Genomic DNA, 20,492 nt, shown 5'->3' with positions numbered 1-20,492 from the left:
TAATTCCATTTCCATATTTTTTCTCATTTATGCCCCCCTCCTTTTCTTCCAAGTCTACTGCATGGACAAAAGATATCAAAGAAAAAACAATGGAAAATAGCACCTCAGTGAATGCCTTTATTTTACTGGGTTTTTCTAATGTTTCAGATTTCAAACTCCTTTTCTTCGTAGTGTTCCTGTGCATCTACCTTGTCACTGTATTTGGCAATGTCCTCATCATTGTCATCATTAGTGTTGATGCTGCCCTCCACACTCCCATGTACTTCTTCCTCAGGAACTTGTCTTTCCTGGAGATCTGCTATACTTCAGTCACAATCCCCAAGTTGCTTGAGAACATTGTCGCTCTTGACAAAACCATATCTTTACATGCATGTGCCACTCAAATGTATTTTTTCCTCTTCTTTGGTGCCACTGAGTGCTGTCTGCTAGCCATCATGGCATATGATCGCTACTCGCTATATGCAATCCACTGCGCTACCCGGTAATTATGAGAAAGAGAGCATGTGTCCATTTCGCTGTCTTTTCTTGGGCTTGTGGCTGTCTGGTGGCTGTGGGTCATACCACCTTCATTTTCCACCTGCCCTTCTGTGACTCCAAGGTCATCAACCATTTCTTTTGTGAAATCCAGCCAGTGCTAAAACTAGTGTGTGGGGACACATACTGGAACGAAATCCAAATCATTGTAGCTGCTGCATTTGTAATCCTGATGCCTTTCATGCTGATCCTTATGTCTTATTTCCACATCATTTCTACCATCTTGAGGATGCAATCAGCCCAGAGCCGCCAGAAGGCCTTCTCCACCTGCTCCTCACACCTTGTTGTTGTCTCCTTGTTTTATGGGACGGCCATTTTTATATACATACGCCCCAAATCTAGCTACTCTCTGAATGTGGATAAGCTTCTTTCTCTCTTTTATTCTGTTATTACTCCCATATTGAATCCAATTATCTACAGTCTGAGGAACAAAGAAGTGAAAGGAGCTCTCAAGAAGACGGTGTTGAAACTAATCCCGTCCAGCTGATATACTTGTTTTAAAAGCAGAAAGTTGTCTATGAGATACTGTCATCCTGTGCAAAAATTAAAGGCTCATGATAGAGTTCATCACAGTAATTTCTATAGTATTTAATTGCATGATCATATTATTTCTTTTTATTACTAACTGCGGAACATAAACATGTACAATATCAATAGTACGGTGACAATAGACTTGGAAGACAATCTGAATCTATATAGCACAATTTTGCTCTGAAGTGAAGAACAGCTGGCTCTGAAGATGTTCCTGGAGGACCATCTCGGAACCCTATGTAAGTTAATTTAAGATTTTCAGAGGAAAGGTGGTGTGTAAATGTGACTAATACATAAATATTGCAATATTCTTTTGACAGTTTTTCCATTTTAGTAGCAATTTAGAAAAAATGTTTCTCCTCTAACCCCACCTAATACACACAAGTAGAGCACTAAAGGTACTTTAAGAATGTTTCAATTACTATAGAAACCCCCAAAGCTGTTTACAGTATAACTTTCCATATGTAGCTGTGTGAATGTTCCCAGATGCAAGAAAGCTATTTCACTGAAAACGTTTTTCTTGAGTTCTCTGAATTTTGATCTCTAACCCTATATAGAACTTTCCATTATACAAAGTATGTGTTTAATTTTGTATCCATGCATTGACTGTTACTATTGGATAGCATCAGTTGTGAATTAACAGGCTCTTGGCTATTAAAGAGATATGGATAAATTGGAACCACTGAGTTCTTGATCATTGCCATCACATCCGCCCCACAACATCCATATACCACTACTTCAGTGGCTGTTCTACTTCTGCACTTTATTCCAATATAATCACATTTTCCACAGAGACATTATTCCCTATTTATTTTAAATAATGTTAACGTTCATTTAGAGTTTGTGCTCAAGACTGCCTTCAGTCTTTTGCAGTCTGGTAACAGTGTGGTCTGTGATGAAAATATGGAATTAAATCTCAGCTTCCCTGGCCAACCATCAAGCATTATTATTATTTTTAGCAGGTGCCAAAAAGAATACAGTGAAAACACCTGCTAGAAATCCACAGACAATTATAAATGGCCTTTAGTAAATGTCTGGTTATATTTTTTAAATTATAAAACTGTTGTGCAGCACAGAGACCTCCAAATGTAAAAGGTTTTAGAAATATGATTAATTCCCTTATAATTATCGCAAATGTGGTGATTGAGGTTTTCTTAATTTCAAAGCTCCAGGGATATCTCGATGCAGCTTCCAAATTGTAAATAATAGACAGAATATCAATTGAAAATAATAGTTATTAAGGCCATGACATCTGTTATAAGTGCTCTTTGCCCTTGAAATGCAAGGATGAACATGAAAGGGCTCCACCAAAATGAGGGTGAATAATGTCAGATTAGATGCTCGGGTCTACAACATGGAGTGTAGTTTCAGCTGTTTGTGCACATGAATGGATGAATGATTGAGTCATTGACTAAACTGCTGGGATCCAAAATGCTGTTCTTGCTTCTGCTCCTCCTGTTGCTGCCACAGGCTATCAGTGACAACTTCAAGGGGAGCCATGGAGGAGACAACAACTGCTACTTTGATTATTATAAGCCTAAAAAGCATGTCATTGGGGGAATTTTATCATTGCATGATAGTGTTCATTCACATGAGAACTTCACGATTATACCCATGTGTTTCAAGAAAAATGTGTTTCAGTAAGTCTGTGCTTTATTTGAATGTAGGGCAAATACGTAAATTCCAAGTTTGATGCCATAGTAACAGCACTGAGGAACTTTTATCTCTTCATACTCCCACACCAAAAGAAGAGTCCTTTGAGATTTTGCCTAAGGGTATGCAAGGAAATGTGATGCAGTAACTCTGTACTTTATTAGGTTATGGAGCAATCAGAAGGATTCAAACATGATTGTCACAGTAACAGTGCCAAGTAACTAAATCTAAGGGATAATAAGGTGTTGAGAAATAATTTCTTATCCTGCCCTGAGATTGGATAGTTCATGCTAACCAGTGTGGAAGAGTGCAGGCACATTGTGATAAATGTACACACTGCAAAGTGACTGATGTCTATGCATCCAAATTGCATTTCAACTCATGTTCATCACATAACTTCCAGAGGAATATTTACCTTTGCTTGTTGCAGCAGCAGCAGCAGCAGCAGCAGCAGCAGCAGCAGCAGCAGCAAAGAGTCCTAGTTCATTTCAAGACTAACATTTATTCTGGCCTAGGTTTTCATGAACTAAAATTCATGTTCTCTTCAATTGGTTGAACCCAAGGCAGCATATAAAGGCACAGTGGCTTTATGACTGCTCTGTAGCTGAGCAATGATTTCCCTTGAAACTGTTCTTCAGACCCTCAATCCTGACAGTGAGGCTGAATCTCAACACATCAAAAAACCATTTCTGGAAAACACGTTTTGAACCTTATAATGGGAAATCACATTGCCGAAAGGCCAAACTCTACACCGTATGGTGTCACAGTGGTATAACACATTTAAAATGATTTTTTAAAACTAATGTAGCTGAGTCCTGTGTGTTAGCTTAAAAAAAATGCTTTCAGGCAAAGTAACTGAAAACCATTCTCTTCTAGCTGGCAAGATTTAAGCCAATAGAAAGTTAAGCCAACTGATGTTCGATTTTTGTTTAACTGTACTGTTTTTCTGATTTCTCCTGGATTTCAAAAGCTATACTGTAACAATGAACAAATAATCCTGAAATTATTTCCTTTTAGGCCCCTGCTGAAGCGCTTCCAACATGTGTTTGCTATTGTTTTTGCTATTGATGAGATCAACAAGAACCCAAAACTCTTACCCAATGTTACCTTGGGGTTCCACATCTATGACAATTTCAACCTTCAAATGATGAGCTATGATACCATCCTGAGCCTTTTGTCGTCACAAAAAGAAAGTTTCCCTAATTTCAAGTGTGGGAAGAAACCCCAGATTTCAGCAATTGTTGGAGGGCTAACATCTGACACTTCCATGCAGATAGCCAACGTCTTAGGCCTTTATAAGATTCCCCAGGTGGGAATGTGTGTAGGGGACATTAAATCATATTCGTCCAAGGAAAGCAGGGGGGAACTCTCATTGAATCTGTGTAAGGGTTGAAGATCAATACAAACACCATGTGCTGCTATATAGATCTGAAAGTTTCAGTGCTGCTTTTTCTTCTTGGCCTTTTTTTGTTTTCCCCTTTCTCCTCTCTTTTTGTGGAGTGGGTGGGTCTATCAAATTCTGACAGACTTTAAAAGTTACATTGTATACCGAATATTTGGTTTACTTGTTTGTTCAGCATAGACAAGCTGAGTTCCCAGTTGAGTTCTGCACGTCCTCAGATTGAGGGGGAAATAGCCATTTTCTGTTATTTCATATGCACACACTGGTGCTGATGCTGTCTAATAGCAACTTTATGCAGGTGAAAACACCTGAAGCTTTTTTCTGCCACTATTTCTGTGATATGAAATGAATGAGCCTCCCTGCTATAAAGGAAGCAGAGAAACCCTTTTTAGGCTGGGGAAATAAATGTAAGGGCACAGTAGCTGGGTTGAACTATGGGGACTTGATTAATTCCAAGCATAAACAGAACCTGCAGAGGGAAACAATCTTTCTGTTCCACATGGTGTTCCATGCAGATCCTTCTTCCCATCTCTTCCTAGGGGACTGCAAAAACACTCCTGAGGTCAACCAGGAATGCAACCCTGAGAAGCAATGTTGTTTCAGGTGTAGATATGTCCACCAATGTCAAGAGTATTAACTTGATATTACAACTGATGGTGTTACCAGACCATCACCACCATTCTATTCTTCCTTTTGAAAAATTGTATTTTCAGTCCCAACCCTCTTCTATTTAAAATTTGAGATATGGCAGTGACAAACACTGTCTGAAGGCTTTCAGCTGGAAAACGATATTCATTGAGCCATTCATTCTTCATCTGCATGTCCTCAGAATGAGGGGAAAATAGACATTTTCTGTTATTTCAGAATTGGTCAATATTTATATTTTTTTCCTTGAGAAGTTTTTAACATATTGAATGAAGAGAGATGATAATTCAAATATGATGAAGGAGCTGCTGCACGTTAGAGTGGCTTTGAAATAAGAATTTGGATAGAAATTATAATCTTCATGTGAAAAGTAGCAATTTTTAAATTCCACCATACCCTGTTGATAATTCAGAAGGCATCGCAGCAGAGATTGCTGGAGGAGATGAGTCATTGGCCTCCATTTTTCCATGTTTGCTCTTATCTCTTCACTTAGTGTCTCCCCATTCATACTAAAAAGGAAGATTAGCAGAGCAGTAGAAAGATAAGAAGAGAAAGTTAAAAAGGAGTCTGGCAGGTCCTTCTTATCTACTTTTTCAGAAGAATATTTTTCTGTGAAAATTTCAAACTTATACTAAGAAAGAACTGTTTTACTGGGATTAGTTTTGTGTGTGGTTAAGCTCTTGTGTCTTTTTCAGAACTGCAAAAAATAAAAATGAAAAAATCATTATGTTCTTTCTTACATAGCTCAGTTATAGTTCAGTTCACCCAGCACTAAAGGATAAACCTCAATTCCCTTTTTTCTACCAAATGGTTCCAAATGAAGTCTCTCAGGACGAAGGAATAGTGCACTTGATACAGTATTTTGGATGGACATGGGTTGGACTCATTGTATCCGATGATGACAATGGGGCTGAGTTTGAGCTACGCTTGAAATCAGTGTTCAGTAGGAATTCCATCTGCATTGCTTTCGCAGAAAAGGCACCACGTGTTGCCTTCAGTGGAGTGGATGAATATGGATATAAGTTTCATTATAAAGAAGAGGTTTTGTTTGCCCTTAGCGTGACCACAGCCAATGTGATCATTGCATATGGAGACACTTATGCCATGAAGGTTTTTCAGTTAACATTATATCTACATCAACCATTCAAGAAGACACCCTTAGAGAAGGTTTGGATCATTCCAGCTCAGTGGGACTTGACCTCAGCCTTTTTGCTAAAAGAGTGGGATTTCAAAATCTTCCATGGTTCCTTGTCCATGGCAATCCACAGCAAGGAGGTACCAGGATTCTGGAGCTTTCTCCAGAACTTCAATCCTTACCAGCACCAAAATGACCTTTTTATCCAACAGTTCTGGTATGCTATGTTTCAGTGTTCAATTTCAAATTCATTTGCGGCTGAAGTAAATATCAATCTCTGTTCTGGGGAGGAAATGCTGGAGCATCTTCCAAATACTATATTTGAAATGAGTATGTCTGGTGAGAGCTATGCTATCTATAATGCCCTCTATGCTATGGCACATTCTTTACATGTCGTGTACTCTTCTAGATGGGTATTGATGGGAGAAGCACTCAGACTGGACCTTTGGAGAATGGAACAATGGGAGGTAATGTTAGATGAGATAACCTCAAGTTATTTGCAAAGGTGTGCTGGATCTTGTCTTTGCATTTTACAGATGGGCTAAAAAATTAGACACTCAATTGTGTACTCATGGTATGTTGGGTAGGCTGCCCTGTACACCTTACAAAGCCTTCCATGTATTTTACTGATGCTCTTTTTTTGTTAAAAATAACCAAATAGAGATCATACAGTTCTGAATAAGGTATTATTAACTTAGAACCTTGTGTTATGTGTGTGGGAAAATTTTTTATGTGATACTTCCTCTTAGTTCTGCCTGTAAAGTGCAGACTGTGCCTGGACAGCACAGAGGAAAGGTAAGTGCTGATAAGCTAAAAAGTTCATGTCTCGCGATTTATTTAAAAATTCAGTATACATAACTATTACACAATTGAGACAATTGTGGAACTCAGTAGGACATACTGTGGTACCTCAGGTTATATATACTTCAGGTTACATACGCTTCAGGTTACAGACTCAGCTAATCCAGAAATAGTGCTTCAGGTTAAGAACTTTGCTTCAGGATGAGAACAGAAATCGTGCTCCGGCGGCACGGCGGCAGCAGGAGGCCCCATTAGCTAAAGTGGTGCTTCAGGTTAAGAACAGTTTCAGGTTAAGAAAGGACCTCCAGAACGAATTAAGTTCTTAACCCGAGGTACCACTGTACTTTCATTGGTCATCTCTTTTTATTATTCTGCTCCTTCTCCCTCTTCCCTCCTTGTGTTTTGCAAAGCTCCGTGTCTCTATTTTCATTTTATTTCCTGGAAGCAAGAGTCAATGGTGTGGAGCACTAGTGAGGAAGAATGCTAGGTTTCACCTGGGAAATGCTAGTAGAGTACATTTATTCAACACCCAAGTAAAAATGTTGCACTCATTCTAGGGTGTGTGTGTGTTTTAATTAATTGATTTATGAATACACAATTAAAAAGCAGCGCTGAAAAATTGTGTCATCTTTGCAATTTAGGGAAGATTACAACTCAACAATAGTTAGACCATTCCCCACTGCCATCAAACATGCATTTCGACATGACAACATAATTATTGTAAGCACTGAAATTTATGCATCGCCTTGCCAGGAACATGCTTGCAAACATTTTCTCTATTTGGTAAATTCTGAAGTTCTGCATTTTCATCTAGCTTCACACTTTTTTGAGAAAAATCCGTTTTAACAACAGTGCTGCAGATGAAATATATTTCAATGAAAACTTGGAATCATCCATTGGATATGATATTCTTAACATGGTTATTTTCCCCAACAATTCTTTCACCAAAATAAAAGTTGGAAGAGTAGTTTCTCATGCTTCCTCAAATCAAAAAGTTTACATGAAGGAACGTGACATTATATGGCCCAACAAATTCAACCTGGTAGGTACTCCAGTGTGTAATACCTTCAGATTTGCATTTTCTTTTCCAATCATCTATGTTTGAAACTTGCCATTTTGTTTTAAAGATTGCTGCACATTTTGTGTACATGTTCCTTTGAGGGGGAAATTGTTGTATGATCTACCCCAGGATCTGGAAGGTTTTCTATGAGTTCTTGGAGATTTTCCAATCATATATTTTGGCAATTTGGTTAAACCTTTGGTCAACTTCTGAAATTAGGAAAGCTGATGCAATCATATTTAGTATCCTAAGTGGTTCCCTGATATTTTGAGGTCTGTGTAATCATGTAATAGGAAGGGTTAGAACACTTTTGTTGGAAAACTTGTGAAGTGTACAACTAAACAGAGGCTGCAATCCACTTCAGGGTACAATGTCTGTTGATGGTGGAAAAAATATATAGAAGCCTTTCCCACAGCCATTGCTTCACCATTTAATATATTGGGTTGTCTGGAATAACTAAAAATGTTCCCTGGTTTTCTGGTAAAGCAGTAGAAGCTAGCCAACGTAATGAACAGAAGAAGTATTTAATAGCTATATTAATTAGGGAAGGTGTGATTACATTCCATCTGAAAAATGTGATAGCACTGACTTCAGAATGTATGTGGCAACTTTCAGATGAGTGTCAGTTTACCTTAAAAGATGTGGCATGTGAGTTCCCCACCCCTTTTTAACAAGAAGAAAAGCTAAAGTGTTGACTAACTCTCCCTCTGTTGCCCTTTGGAATTTGAGATATTTGAACACAGTGTTTATCATTACCAGTCTTATTTAGTTACCTATTTGGACATTTGGACTGCCTGCATGAATCAATACTTTTGAATTTGGATTGATGGAGTATTCCGCCCATTGGTGATGTCAGTGACAATGCTATTATCGTTTTTTTATTTTTCTTATATAGAAATAAATAAATTATAGAGAGAATACAAAATGTTAATTCTGTTATAACAGGCACTGGAAACCTCAGATCGGAGGGCTGAATGTGATTCCTGGGGCCTTATTGCAGTTGTTGTCCACCCTCCTATAAAAAAATATTGACATGCTTTAATACATTACAACATTCATTCACACCTAGCATTTTCTGCTACGTTGGAATTGGTATATTTTGCACAAGTCTGTGTTCTATTTTATCATTCACTAATGCAGAAATATACTGTATGTATTTACAAATTTCTTTACATAACACACAATAGACATGTACGTCTCAGCCATCAACTGGTATTTATAGATCAATGAATTTCCCTGCATGTTCCCCTCTGAAGTTAATGAATTTAAAGCACCCTTTTAGTCTCTTGCAGCAAAACCAACAAAGAGTCTTGAGATACATTAAAGGCAAAGTGAATGATGTGAATAGGAAAGTTTATATCTATACAGTGGTACCTTGGGTTACATATGCTTCAGGTTACATACGCTTCAGGTTACAGACTCCGCTAACACAGAAATATTACCTCGGGTTAAGAACTTTGCTTCAGGATGAGAACAGAAATCGTGCAGCGGCGGCGCAGCCGCAGCAGGAGGCCCCATTAGCTAAAGTGGTGCTTCAGGTTAAGAACAGTTTCAAGTTAAGAACGGACCTCCAGAACGAATTAAGTTCTTAACCCGAGGTACCACTGTATATGCCAGGGCTTTTATGGGGTGGGTGGATAAACAAAGTTTAAACCATTGAATCAAAATCCAATTATATTGATTTAAACTGCATTCCCTTGTATTTTTTGTTAGACAGTACCACATTCTTTATGCAATGAAAGATGCCATCTTGGATATCATAGAAAAGTCCGTGAAGGAGAACAATCTTGCTGCTATGATTGTTTCAAATGTGCAGACGGGACAATTTCAAACCAAGTGGGTACGTGATTAAAAAATCTCTACATTCTAATTTCTGAAAGAAGCTGCATCTAGTATTCTTTTCAAATAGTCATGCCATTCTCCATTATTTCATCTTCTCATTTAATACTCAAGGTGCTATCTGTAACCCACAGGAAAACCAGATAGTGCCCCAGAGTTAGATCTGAAAGCATATCAGGCCAACATATTGCTGAAGCTCAGCAAAACTGGGTTTGGTTTGCAGCTGGATTGGTGAACAGCTGCACTTAGGGTTTCATGATGTATGAATTGTGTGTTATGAATTCCAGAAAACAAATGCATGGATTTTATTTTACTGGTACAAGGTTAGTTAAAACAAACATTTAATTGAGTGGCAGGAACAAGATTTGGAATTTAAGGGACTACAAATTATTTTGCGCATTTTCATCCTATAGGAAATTGCCATTGGGGAAAAAAATGATTACCCTGCACTTCAAAACAGTTTAGTGTCAGATTAACAGTAAAGTATACAACTGGATAACGTGGGATATTACCTGTTCAAGGGTAGGGTTGCCATATGTCCAGGATTTCCTGGACATGTCCTGTTTTTGGGCACCAGCACACCCATGTAGGTGTATTTTATCATTTTACCCGAAATGTCTGGGTTTATTTATCTCTTTACCTATTTATCTATTTACCTATTTATCTATTAAAATAAATCATAGAATAGAATCATAGAGTTGGAATAGACCACAAGGGCCATCGAGTCCAACCCCCTGCCAAGCAGGAAACACCATCAGAGCACTCCTGACATATGGTTGTCAAGCCTCTGCTTAAAGACCTCCAAAGAAGGAGACTCCACCACACTCCTTGGCAGCAAATTCCACTGTCCAACAGCTCTTACTGTCAGGAAGTTCTTCCTAATGTTTAGGTGGAATCTTCTTTCTTGTAGTTTGGATCCATTGCTCCGTGTCCGCTTCTCTGGAGCAGCAGAAAACAACCTTTCTCCCTCCTCTAATGCGCCAGCTGCCAGCGCTGTCAAGGAAGGAGAATCGGGTGCAGGTGTGAAACTTGGAGAGGGAGGGCAGGGGCACCAGGAAAGCGCATGGGAGTGGGCAGGACTCTGGGGGCGGGGGCATAGTATTGCATGCATGCTTGGAGTGCGCTCAGCCCCCCAGGTCACCTTGTGGGTTATGCCCCTTGCAGGCAGGTCACTGATTGCCCACTCACCCCACCACTGCTGATCACTCGCTCACTAATCCCACTGCCGCCAATTGCCCCCTGCCCACCCATTCACCCAACCTTCTGCCTCGCATCACGGCCGACCTACAAATGTGTCTGAGTTTTTGCTTTCTTTTTTTAAAATATGGCAACCCTATTCAAGGAAGATACTTTTACAACAGCTCTGTGCTGGTTTTGATCCATTAATCCAGGGATGACTCTCTTTATGTTGTTGGACTGCAACTTCCATCAGCAGTAACTATATGGTAAATGGTCAGGAATGGTTGAAGTTGTAGTTCAATTAAGAAAACCTGGAAGGCAACAAGCTCCCCCTACCTGCATTAATTCCACCATCCTTGAAAAGTGTTTTACTCATCTGAAAGCACTCTGTTTTGGTTTGGGTTGCTTTCAGACCAAGGAGTCACCAAAAAGTAGAAAGCATGTAATCACATGGAGCAGGCTGGCCATATTACATAAGACATTTAAAAGAGGTATGTACCTGTTATTCAGACGGTATATTTATTTCTTACAGATGCAGATAAGTGTGAAAAATGTCCAGAAGATGAACATCCAAACAACAATAAAAACAGATGTATCTCTAAAGTCATAACTTGTCTAGTCTATGATGACATTTTAGGAATCAATTTGGCTTCTGTGGCAGTCTCTTTTGCGCTGTTCACAGCCCTGGTGCTTGGAACCTTCATTAAACACCAGAATACCCCCATTGTCAAAGCCAACAATCGGGACCTTACCTACCTTCTGCTAATCTCCCTTTTGCTCTGCTTCCTTTGCTCCTTGCTGTTCATTGGACGACCCAGCAAGGTGACCTGCCTTCTTCGACAAGCTACCTTTGGAAACATATTCTCTCTTGCACTTTCGTGTGTCCTGGCTAAGACCATCATTGTGGTTGTGGCATTCATGGCAACAAGGCCCGGAAGCAAGATGAGGAAATGGGTGGGGAAAAGACTATCCAACTATTTTATCCTTTTTGGCTCTCTTGTTCAAGTTGGCATCTGTTCTGTCTGGCTATTCACTTCTCCTCCATTCCCAGACCTTGATATGCTCACACAGCCTGAGGAGATTGTGTTGCAATGCAATGAAGGCTCAGATGCCATGTTTTACACGGTCCTGGGTTACATGGGCTTTCAGGCCAGTGTCAGCTTCACAGTGGCCTTCCTAGCCAGGAAACTGCCTGACAGTTTCAATGAAGCCAAGTTTATCACCTTCAGCATGTTGGTCTTCTGCAGTGTCTGGATATCTTTCATTCCAGCCTATCTGAGCACCAAAGGCAAATACATGGTGGCTGTGGAGATCTTCTCCATTCTGGCCTCGAGTGCCGGGTTGCTAGGATGCATATTTGTCCCTAAAATGTACATCATTATTTTGAAGCCAGAAATGAACACTAGGGACCAATTCTTTAAGAAAAAAGAATTTCATTAGGCTTGCCATATCTTGAAGAGCAAAAAAGGAGAACAGCCTGAGCCACTGCTATCCTGAGCCAGGGAAAGAGGTGTGCGGATGCACAGGGCTGTTGCTCCACCTGTGCACCTCTTTCCCCAGCTCAGGCTGGCAGTGGTTGCAGCATGCAGAACAGCTCCAAGCCCAAGCTCCAAGTCCAAGCCCAAGCTGCCCAAGCCTCCTGAGCCCGAGCCCCAACCCCCCTGACATTTCCTTTTAAATGTAAAAATCCACCTGGAAGGGCATGTTGGACATGTCCACGTTTTCCTGGACACATTGCAACCCTAATTTTATTGAACCATCAAGAAAATTATTTTGCAGTGATTCCAGTTGCTTCCAGCAATGAGCAGCAAGTCAGCAAGACATAGCCCAGAAGTGGACTATATAATGCTTTTGCTGAGCCTTATAACCTCCTATGCGCTTATCTGAGAATAATTAGCTGTTCAGAATAAAAACTGTGTGAGCAGTAAAATGTTTTTCATTTCATTTTAAGTGCCATACTTCCTGACTATCTGCTTAATTAACAATTTATGTCTCATTAAATGGAATGTATGATTGGAAGCAATAGGGATTATTTGGTACTGTGGAGGGGAGATATTCAATGTTAAAATATGATCTCCACCCACATCTATGATATTGTTGGATCTCATTTTATATCAGCCTAAAACCACACTGTAGAGATGGAGAAGATAATGGAGATGACAATAAATGGTTACATCTTCCTTGGTCATCTACCTTATGAGAAAAGTGCTTGTGAAGGCAGGCCCCTTTAATTTCAGGGATAGGGACTGCTTTTGTGGAAAACTGAAGAAGATAGGGTGGTATTCAATACTAGTTCTAATCAGTCCAACAGTGGACCCCTTAAGTTAATAGACAAGACTAACATATTCATTCATTTCCATGGGTTTACTCTGAGTACACTACCATTAATTTAATTAATTCATTTCTTATGTTTAACACAATTATCCTATTAGAGCAGATTTATAACCAATGTCGACAAACATTGCAATACAGGATTGCAAGTTGAAACTTCAATTGCAACCCCACTTACCTAAGAGTGAGCCACACTGAATCCAATTGTACTTACTTCTCAGAAGACATTATAATTATTACTATTACTATTACTGTTATTATTAATACTCCACCCATCTGCTTGGGTTTCCCCAGCCACTCTGGGTGACTTACAGCATATATAAAATATAGTAAAATATCAAACATAACAAAATCCCAATACAGGGCTGCCTTCAGATGTCTTCTAAAAGTTATGTAGTTAAAGATCTCCTTGACATCTGAAGGGATGTTCCATAGTGAGGGCACCAGTACTGAGTAGGCCTTAGGAGTCCACTGTTAAGAGTCTGCTGAAAATCTCTTTAAATTCATTTTTAGAAACCCCAAAAAACAAGGGTGAAGGGAGGAGAGGGCATCAATCAGCTGCTAGGGTTGGCTGAGCAGAAGATGACAGAGGCTGTAGAGGAAACATAAGGGAATGGTGCTGTCTTTTCACTGAGAATCAGGCTTCACCTCCGTAGGTGAGAGTAGGATGCCTACTATGTTTTCATCTTCAAAAGCTTGTTAGGACATCTCTGTTATTTCTCTCAATTTCTGAATTCCTTGTTTGGCTTGTTTATTCCTTGTTTATCTGCTGCTGAACCTGTACAGTGGTACCTTGGTTCTCAAACTTAATCTGTTCCAGAAGTCTGTTAGACTCCCAAAACCGTTCGAAAACCAAGGTGCGGCTTCTGATTGGCTCCAGGAGCTTCCAGCACTCAATCAGAAGCTGCAGAAGCTGCATCAGATGTTCAGCTTCCAGAAAACATTCACAAATAGGAACACTTACTTCTGGGTTTGCGGTGTTCAGGAGCCAATTTGTTCTGGAGCCAAGCCATTCAGTAACCAAGGTACCACTGTACTGTTGAGCCTATACTGCTACTTGCCTGAATAAAGATCTATTTTACTCATAAGTAAAGTATTCTGTTGTTATATTTTGAGACAATGAGTATGGAGAGACAATGAAAGGGGAAAAGTGGTGTTTGAAAGCAACAGGAGGCATCTGAATAGATTGGGAAGAAAACATTGGGTTAATCTTTGGGTTGTTTGGTTTTTTGAAAAGATAACCTATATTTGCTTGCCTAGATACTATTTTCTCATCATTAAAACACATCAATACATTTAATTCTCACTAGGCTAAATTGTTCAAAACCCAAGAGACATGCATTCTTGGAGATACTAATCCTACTAATAAGAATTGATATAGCAGCCAGTGCTCACTGCTTTGGAATAAAAGGACACAGCTTATGATGATTTCTCCTATAGTTTATTTCATTGCATGTTGTAAACAACTATTATAACATATCTGGATTAATTTACAATAGTCCTTGTTTATGAATTTGTTATTTGACAATAGACATAAAGGTCAAAAACAGACCCTGAACTCCAAGTGACAATTTTAAGCCTGTACAGTAAGTCCGTTGCATTTTTGGTTTCAGTGTGTTAATTTGGTTTGCAGTGACTCAGATCTGGGATTTAATTTCATTTTTATCATTATTACTATTGTTCCCCCCCCCCTCCATCAAGAAGTTTGTCCTTCATAGTCTAGTGAGATGAACTTATTTATTTATTTAAAAACAATAAAATTAATCTAAATATATCAGTAAATGTTAGGCATTCAAATTGCCTAAGGCTAAGAAACTCCAGATGCAATCCAGCGAAAATAAGTGTATGGTTAACTTCCTCCTACTGAAATCTGAGCGAAGGAGAAGAATTACCGGTATATTGTAATATATCCTGGCATGAGCAGGGTTAGAATCCAGCACTTGTCTGGTTGAGCTGAGTGGTTCCTAGCATAGCAAGGCTATGACAGCATAACTCCCCATTCCTGGCTTAGCTGGAGATACACTGCTGTATCTACCCCACCCCAGCTTGGCTGGAATCTAGCCAGGTGAGCCAAGCCCAGCAGATCTTAAGTCAGCATAAACAGTGAAAAGGGTCATTCCAGGGCATTCCAGGACCAGTGGGGAGGATGAGGCTAAATCCCAGGCCAGCTTGATCACATGACTTGGCAACCTTGCAAAAGTTAAGCCGGCAAATAGGGTGGTGTAACTTAAGCCCATCTCCTGCACGGAGTTTGGATCTGGTGAAACCTACACCAGTTTAACTTATGCCTGGCTTACTTTATGTCAGTTTCTTGTGCATAGGATTGTTCCTAAAGACAACTTTAGTTTGATTATATCACCCCAAATATTTTGTTTTAATTGCAACACATCACTTCTCCTAATAATAATATTCTGGTGTCTCAATAAACTTGCTTAGAATTCTATGCAGAATTCTATGCAGGTTTACTTGTAAAGTCCTATTCAGTTCAATGCACATGCCTTGAACGTGCACTGGATTGCAGCCTGAGAATATTATTAATAAGAAACAAACCTGTCAACAATTCAACAAAAGTATCTTTGGACAGATTCTTCCGCCTTGACTCTCAACTTATTTGCATAAAATTTCAGCTACAGATTTTGTATCCCAGCCTTCAGTTATTGGGGAGGAGATGGAAATGAAAATGCTTCTTGCCAACGAAGATACAATAATACTGAAGTGCTACTGAAGAGTTTATTAATTAATTTTATTACAATTGTATACCCACTTTCAAAAAGAATTGTATTCCCACTTTCAAAAATAATTTCCTGAACTGTATTAATATTTTGCACTAGGTTAAACTTCATGGTATCTCCATGCTTCCATTAGAGGAATATAGGAAGCTGTCTTATATGGAATCAAACTACTGGTCCATGTAGCTTAGTATTATATACACTGCTAGTCAGTGGCTACTTAGGTTTCAGACAGGATTCTTTTCCAGCACCACCTGGAGAGATCAGGAATTGAACTTGGGGCCTTCTGCATGCAAAGCAGATGCTCTACCATTGTGCAATGACTTCTCATAGAAATGTCACATCCAGAAATGTTGTTTTCAATTGTAAAAAAGAAATCTTTAACTGTTTTATCCACGCAAAACCCCAAACAAACCCTATGAAATTTTGCACTTTCCAAAATTCTGCTGGAACATTTTGTCTAGAAATTGGTTCTATAATTCTATGATTGCAGCATCTGTTTCAACTTTTTATTATTTTCAGTTTTCAAATTCATATTTTCAATAATTTATCCATACCCACACCCTTTCTGTGTATGTGAACAGGCTTGCACCTTAATGAAAGGAGAGGATGGGGACAAAGCCAAGAGTGTCTTGCATAGTTTGGTGATATTTACTGGGATTTTTTAAAAATAAGAAGACATGACATTGCAATACTGTTTGTTTGTTTGTTTGTTTGTTTGTTTGTTTGTTTCTTGTAGATGGAAGAATACTGGTTGGTGAAACCTCTGAACCATACCATAGTGACAACGTTCATTATTCTGGGCTTCCCTAATACTCGGAAGGTGGAAATTGCCCTCTTTTTTCTCTTCCTTGCTATGTACCTTCTTACAATGACGGGCAACATAATCATAATCATAACTGTTAAGACAGACAGCCACCTTCAAACCCCCATGTACTTCTTCCTGGGAAACCTCTCTTTCTTGGACATTGGCTATACATCTTCAACAGTCCCTAAGCTGCTGTCCATCTTGTTGATGGGGGTGCACACAATTTCCTTTGCTGCCTGTTTGCTACAGTCCTACTTCTTCTTTTTTCTTGGGACAGCTGAGTGCTTCCTCCTAGCAGTGATGGCCTACGACCGATATGTGGCCATATGCTATCCGCTCAGATATTCAACAATCATGAATAAAAGAGTGTGTGTGTTTCTCGTGGTTGCCTGCTGGGCAGGAGGCTGTCTGGCCCCTATGGTAGCTGCCATAGTGGTGGTGAATTTACCCTTTTGTGGCCCCAATGTGATAAACCATTTCTTTTGTGATATTCCACCATTACTAAAACTGGCTTGCGTAGACACATCTCTTACACAGAAGATTGTATTCTTCCTTTCTGCTATGGTGATTCTGAGCACGTTCCTGTCCACTGTTGTCTCCTATATATACATTAGTATAACCATATTGAGAATACCTTCCTCACATGGGCGCCGCAAGGCTTTCTCCACTTGTGCCTCCCATCTTACTGTCGTCTCTCTGTATTATGGGACAGTGATCTTCATGTATGTAAGTCCAACTACCCGTTCATCTTTTGACCTGAACAAAATCATAGCTGTGGTGTACAGTGTAGTTACTCCAATGCTCAACCCTATGATCTACACGTTGAGGAATAAGGATATGAAAGCAGCATTGAAAAAAATAATCCTCAAAGTGCAGGTTGCTAACAAGAAGTTTGATTTCCCCAATGAATTCAGTCGCTGAGAAAATTATGTCTGCAATGGTGAAAATGGAACATCATATGTACCAGACATGTGGATTTGCAACCAGGGATGGGCATATTAATCTATTTCTGTTCTGCTCCATGTAACTTTAGCATGTGTGTGATCCAACCCATCTCATTGCCGCATCGGTCTACAGCTTCTTTTTAATCTAAATAGAAATATCCAATAAAATATGTTTGCATTCAGATTTTTCTGAACAAAATAATTTTTTAAAAAATTCTCTCAAAACATGCATGTTATTTGTTGTTTGAGCAGATAACTGTGTCCAAACATATGGGAAGTATGAACACTGGTAATCATCATCATATTCAATCTGAAGTGAACAGGGCAGAGCGAACTGAAAAGTAGCTCCCAAGTATTAAGAATCGTTGACTTGTTCTCCAACATGCCCATAACAAAATAATTAATAGTGGAATATGCAATTATCAATTTTCTCGGCCATTTTTTCTTGTGCCTCATCCTTATCCGATGCAATAAATAAAGGGGGTGTACAAGTAACTTCCTCTAAGCTACTTCAAGTCTTGCTCTGACCTTCAAACTAAAATGGAGCTGATTTTATGAATGTTACTAATGATGTATAAAGTATATTAATTTGCTTTATTTTTCATTTTTAAATTATTCTTTTTTATAAGCATTAGGCACTCTTCTACTTTATATACCTTTGCACTTTCACACCCACCCACATCCATATTTCTACTGCTTACTAGGAAGTATAGGGGATGGGGAGAGGTGGAAAAGAGGTTATTAGCAAGCTTGTGTTTGTTTGGAAACAAACCAACCAAATTTCAATGCACAACTGTATGGGAATGGTAGCTGGGTACTAGAACACACTCTCAATTCACATTAGAAGAGGCCCTCTTAGCAAGCCAGAGTCCCATGTAAACAGTGCACCCCAGACTACATCCAGCATACTTTGATATATACCAAAGGGGGTCCTTCACAAACAAATCAGTATCAAAAATTTCCCAAAAAATATAAAACAAGTAGGAGCAGGTATGTAGCTTGCAGGTGCTTCTGGAAACATCTCTGTCACTTGAGGGACAGGTAACCTTAGTGGCTAGGAAGGCCTATGCCTGGGTTTGGTTGATGTGATAACTGTGGTCATTTCTGGATAAAGATAGGCTAGCCATGGTTATTCATGCAGTGCCAACCTCCAAGATTACAATTGCAATGCATTCTACATGGGACTGCCTTTGAAGATAGTCTGGAAATTGTAGTTTTTGCAAGTAAGCTGGTAGGGCCAATATTCTCTGAGCCTACTATCACTATCTTAAATAAGTTGTGGTTCGAGGACCCAATCCCCGCGTAGTGGAATGAAAACACGAGGACACGTGATATAAGGTAAATGGGCAAGAAAAGGCCACAACTTTATTGATTACAGCAAGTGAAAAGGTATTGGCTTAGGCATTGGATTACGTCAGCTGACTCCACCCCCTCAGAGAGATTCCTTTAACGGAATACCCAAAAATTGAAGGCATAGGCAATGGCCACACCTAGCCCTTCGACACACCACAACACATTATTCCAATGCCTAACCTACCCACCAATACCACGAAAGTTGTGACGATTGCTACGAGGTAGGCGAAAAAACCAAAAAGCTTAATGCCAAATGGAAAAATTCCTACCAGGCCCCCCGGACAACCAGGGCGACCAACCTAAGGTCCATAGCAAGGCCAAAAGAAAACTGAGACCCTGAGCTCTAAGGGAGTGGAGGGTGGGTGACTCGCGAAGGGACGACAAAACGTGAGGCTGAAAGGCTGGTGCCACAGCAATTTGTGCTGCTAAACACGCCCCCTCGCAAGCACCTGGTTGGGTGCCTGCCCGTGGGCATAGGCCAGCCAGGTGAGTGGGAGGCAGGGGGCTAATGCCCCCTGCTTGAGGCGGAGTCCAGCTCCCGACCACAACCACTCCCCTCTCTTGCAGGAAGAGAGTCTTTGTGGTTCGAGGACCCGATCCCCGCGTAGTGGAATGAAAACACGAGGACACGTGATATAAGGTTAATGGGCAAGAAAATGCCACAACTTTATTGATTACAGTAAGTGAAAAGGTATTGGCTTAGGCATTGGATTACGTCAGCTGACTCCACCCCCTCAGAGAGGGGTGAGTCTAAAACAGGGGGGTTTATTCACCAGTAGGTTGAGCCTGTTGATGCTAATCCAACTATAAGCTCTCCCCTGATGTCACCGAGGGTCGTGCCATGGCCTCCCGCCAAGCAGGCATCGGACAGAATACACGACCGCCAGATTCCTTTAACGGAATACCCAAAAATTGAAGGCATAGGCAATGGCCACACCTAGCCCTTCGACACACCACAACACATTATTCCAATGCCTAACCGCCACCCGAGCCCAGCCTCCACACACACAGACCCCCCCCCCCACTCCAAACCTCATGGCTCTTCCCTGTGATGACTGTGATGACTCCTAGCTGATGACTCACGATGGGACGACGAAAAGTGAGGCCAGAAGGCTGGTGCCGCAGCAATTTGGGCTGCTAAACACGTCCCCTCGCAGGTACCTGGTTGGGCGCCTGCCCGTTGGCGTAGGCCAGCCAGGTGAGTGGGAGGCAGGGGGCTAACAGCCCCTGCTTGAGGCGGAGTCCGGCTCCCGACCACAACCACTCCCCTCTCTTGCAGGAGCAGAGTCTTTACCACTGCCATTCCCTGCCTCCCAGCATTCAATAGCTGAGGTTGACGCCTCTCTTTGCCTAATAGTAGAGTCACTCCTTCAGAGGAGATATGTGATACAGGAATTAAGCATTATCCCATGCTGAACAGGTGATAGAATGTACAGTCCTAATAGCTATACTGCAAATAGAGTAACAGCAGTTTCATGGGATTGGCTCTTATTCTCATCAATGCTATCATCCAACCAAATAACTTAAATCAAAAGAAATTAAGAAAGA

The 20,492-nt window shown here is 40.3% G+C and overlaps 3 protein-coding genes across 3 annotated transcripts; all 3 read left to right on the top strand.

Annotated features, from left to right (window-relative positions):
• Positions 1 to 74: 74 nt before the first annotated feature.
• LOC114582165 (olfactory receptor 10C1-like) lies at positions 75 to 1,030 on the top strand. The gene is given in 2 exon segments (XM_028702957.2): positions 75 to 450; positions 453 to 1,030. Coding segments are annotated over 2 exon segments (930 nt in total). The 5' UTR covers positions 75 to 89; the 3' UTR covers positions 1,022 to 1,030.
• Positions 1,031 to 2,496: 1,466 nt separating this feature from the next.
• LOC114582166 (vomeronasal type-2 receptor 26-like) lies at positions 2,497 to 12,276 on the top strand. Its single transcript, XM_077918274.1, has 6 exons — positions 2,497 to 2,705; positions 3,736 to 4,027; positions 5,510 to 6,367; positions 7,516 to 7,743; positions 9,475 to 9,601; positions 11,312 to 12,276. The coding sequence occupies exons 1-6, from the start codon at positions 2,497 to 2,499 to the stop codon at positions 12,217 to 12,219; spliced, it is 2,622 nt and encodes an 873-aa protein (XP_077774400.1). The 3' UTR covers positions 12,220 to 12,276.
• A 4,302-nt stretch (positions 12,277 to 16,578) lies between these two features.
• On the top strand, positions 16,579 to 17,568 carry LOC144325354 (olfactory receptor 6M1-like). The gene has a single exon (XM_077918273.1). The coding sequence runs from the start codon at positions 16,579 to 16,581 to the stop codon at positions 17,566 to 17,568; it is 990 nt and encodes a 329-aa protein (XP_077774399.1).
• Positions 17,569 to 20,492: the final 2,924 nt, after the last annotated feature.

This window comes from Podarcis muralis, chromosome 13 (assembly GCF_964188315.1).
Source record: "Podarcis muralis chromosome 13, rPodMur119.hap1.1, whole genome shotgun sequence".
Lineage (NCBI taxonomy): Eukaryota > Metazoa > Chordata > Lepidosauria > Squamata > Lacertidae > Podarcis > Podarcis muralis.
This window is presented reverse-complemented; position numbering and strand designations above follow the sequence as displayed.

Coding starts and splice junctions, on each gene's coding strand:
- LOC114582166 (XM_077918274.1), top strand. CDS start 2,497: ATGCTGTTCTTGCTTCTGCTCCTCCTGTTGCTGCCACAGGCTATCAGT. Junction 4,028..5,509: donor GCCTTTATAAGATTCCCCAG/GTGGGAATGTGT, acceptor TTTCTTACATAG/CTCAGTTATAGTTCAGTTCA. Junction 7,744..9,474: donor GGCCCAACAAATTCAACCTG/GTAGGTACTCCA, acceptor ATTTTTTGTTAG/ACAGTACCACATTCTTTATG.
- LOC144325354 (XM_077918273.1), top strand. CDS start 16,579: ATGGAAGAATACTGGTTGGTGAAACCTCTGAACCATACCATAGTGACA.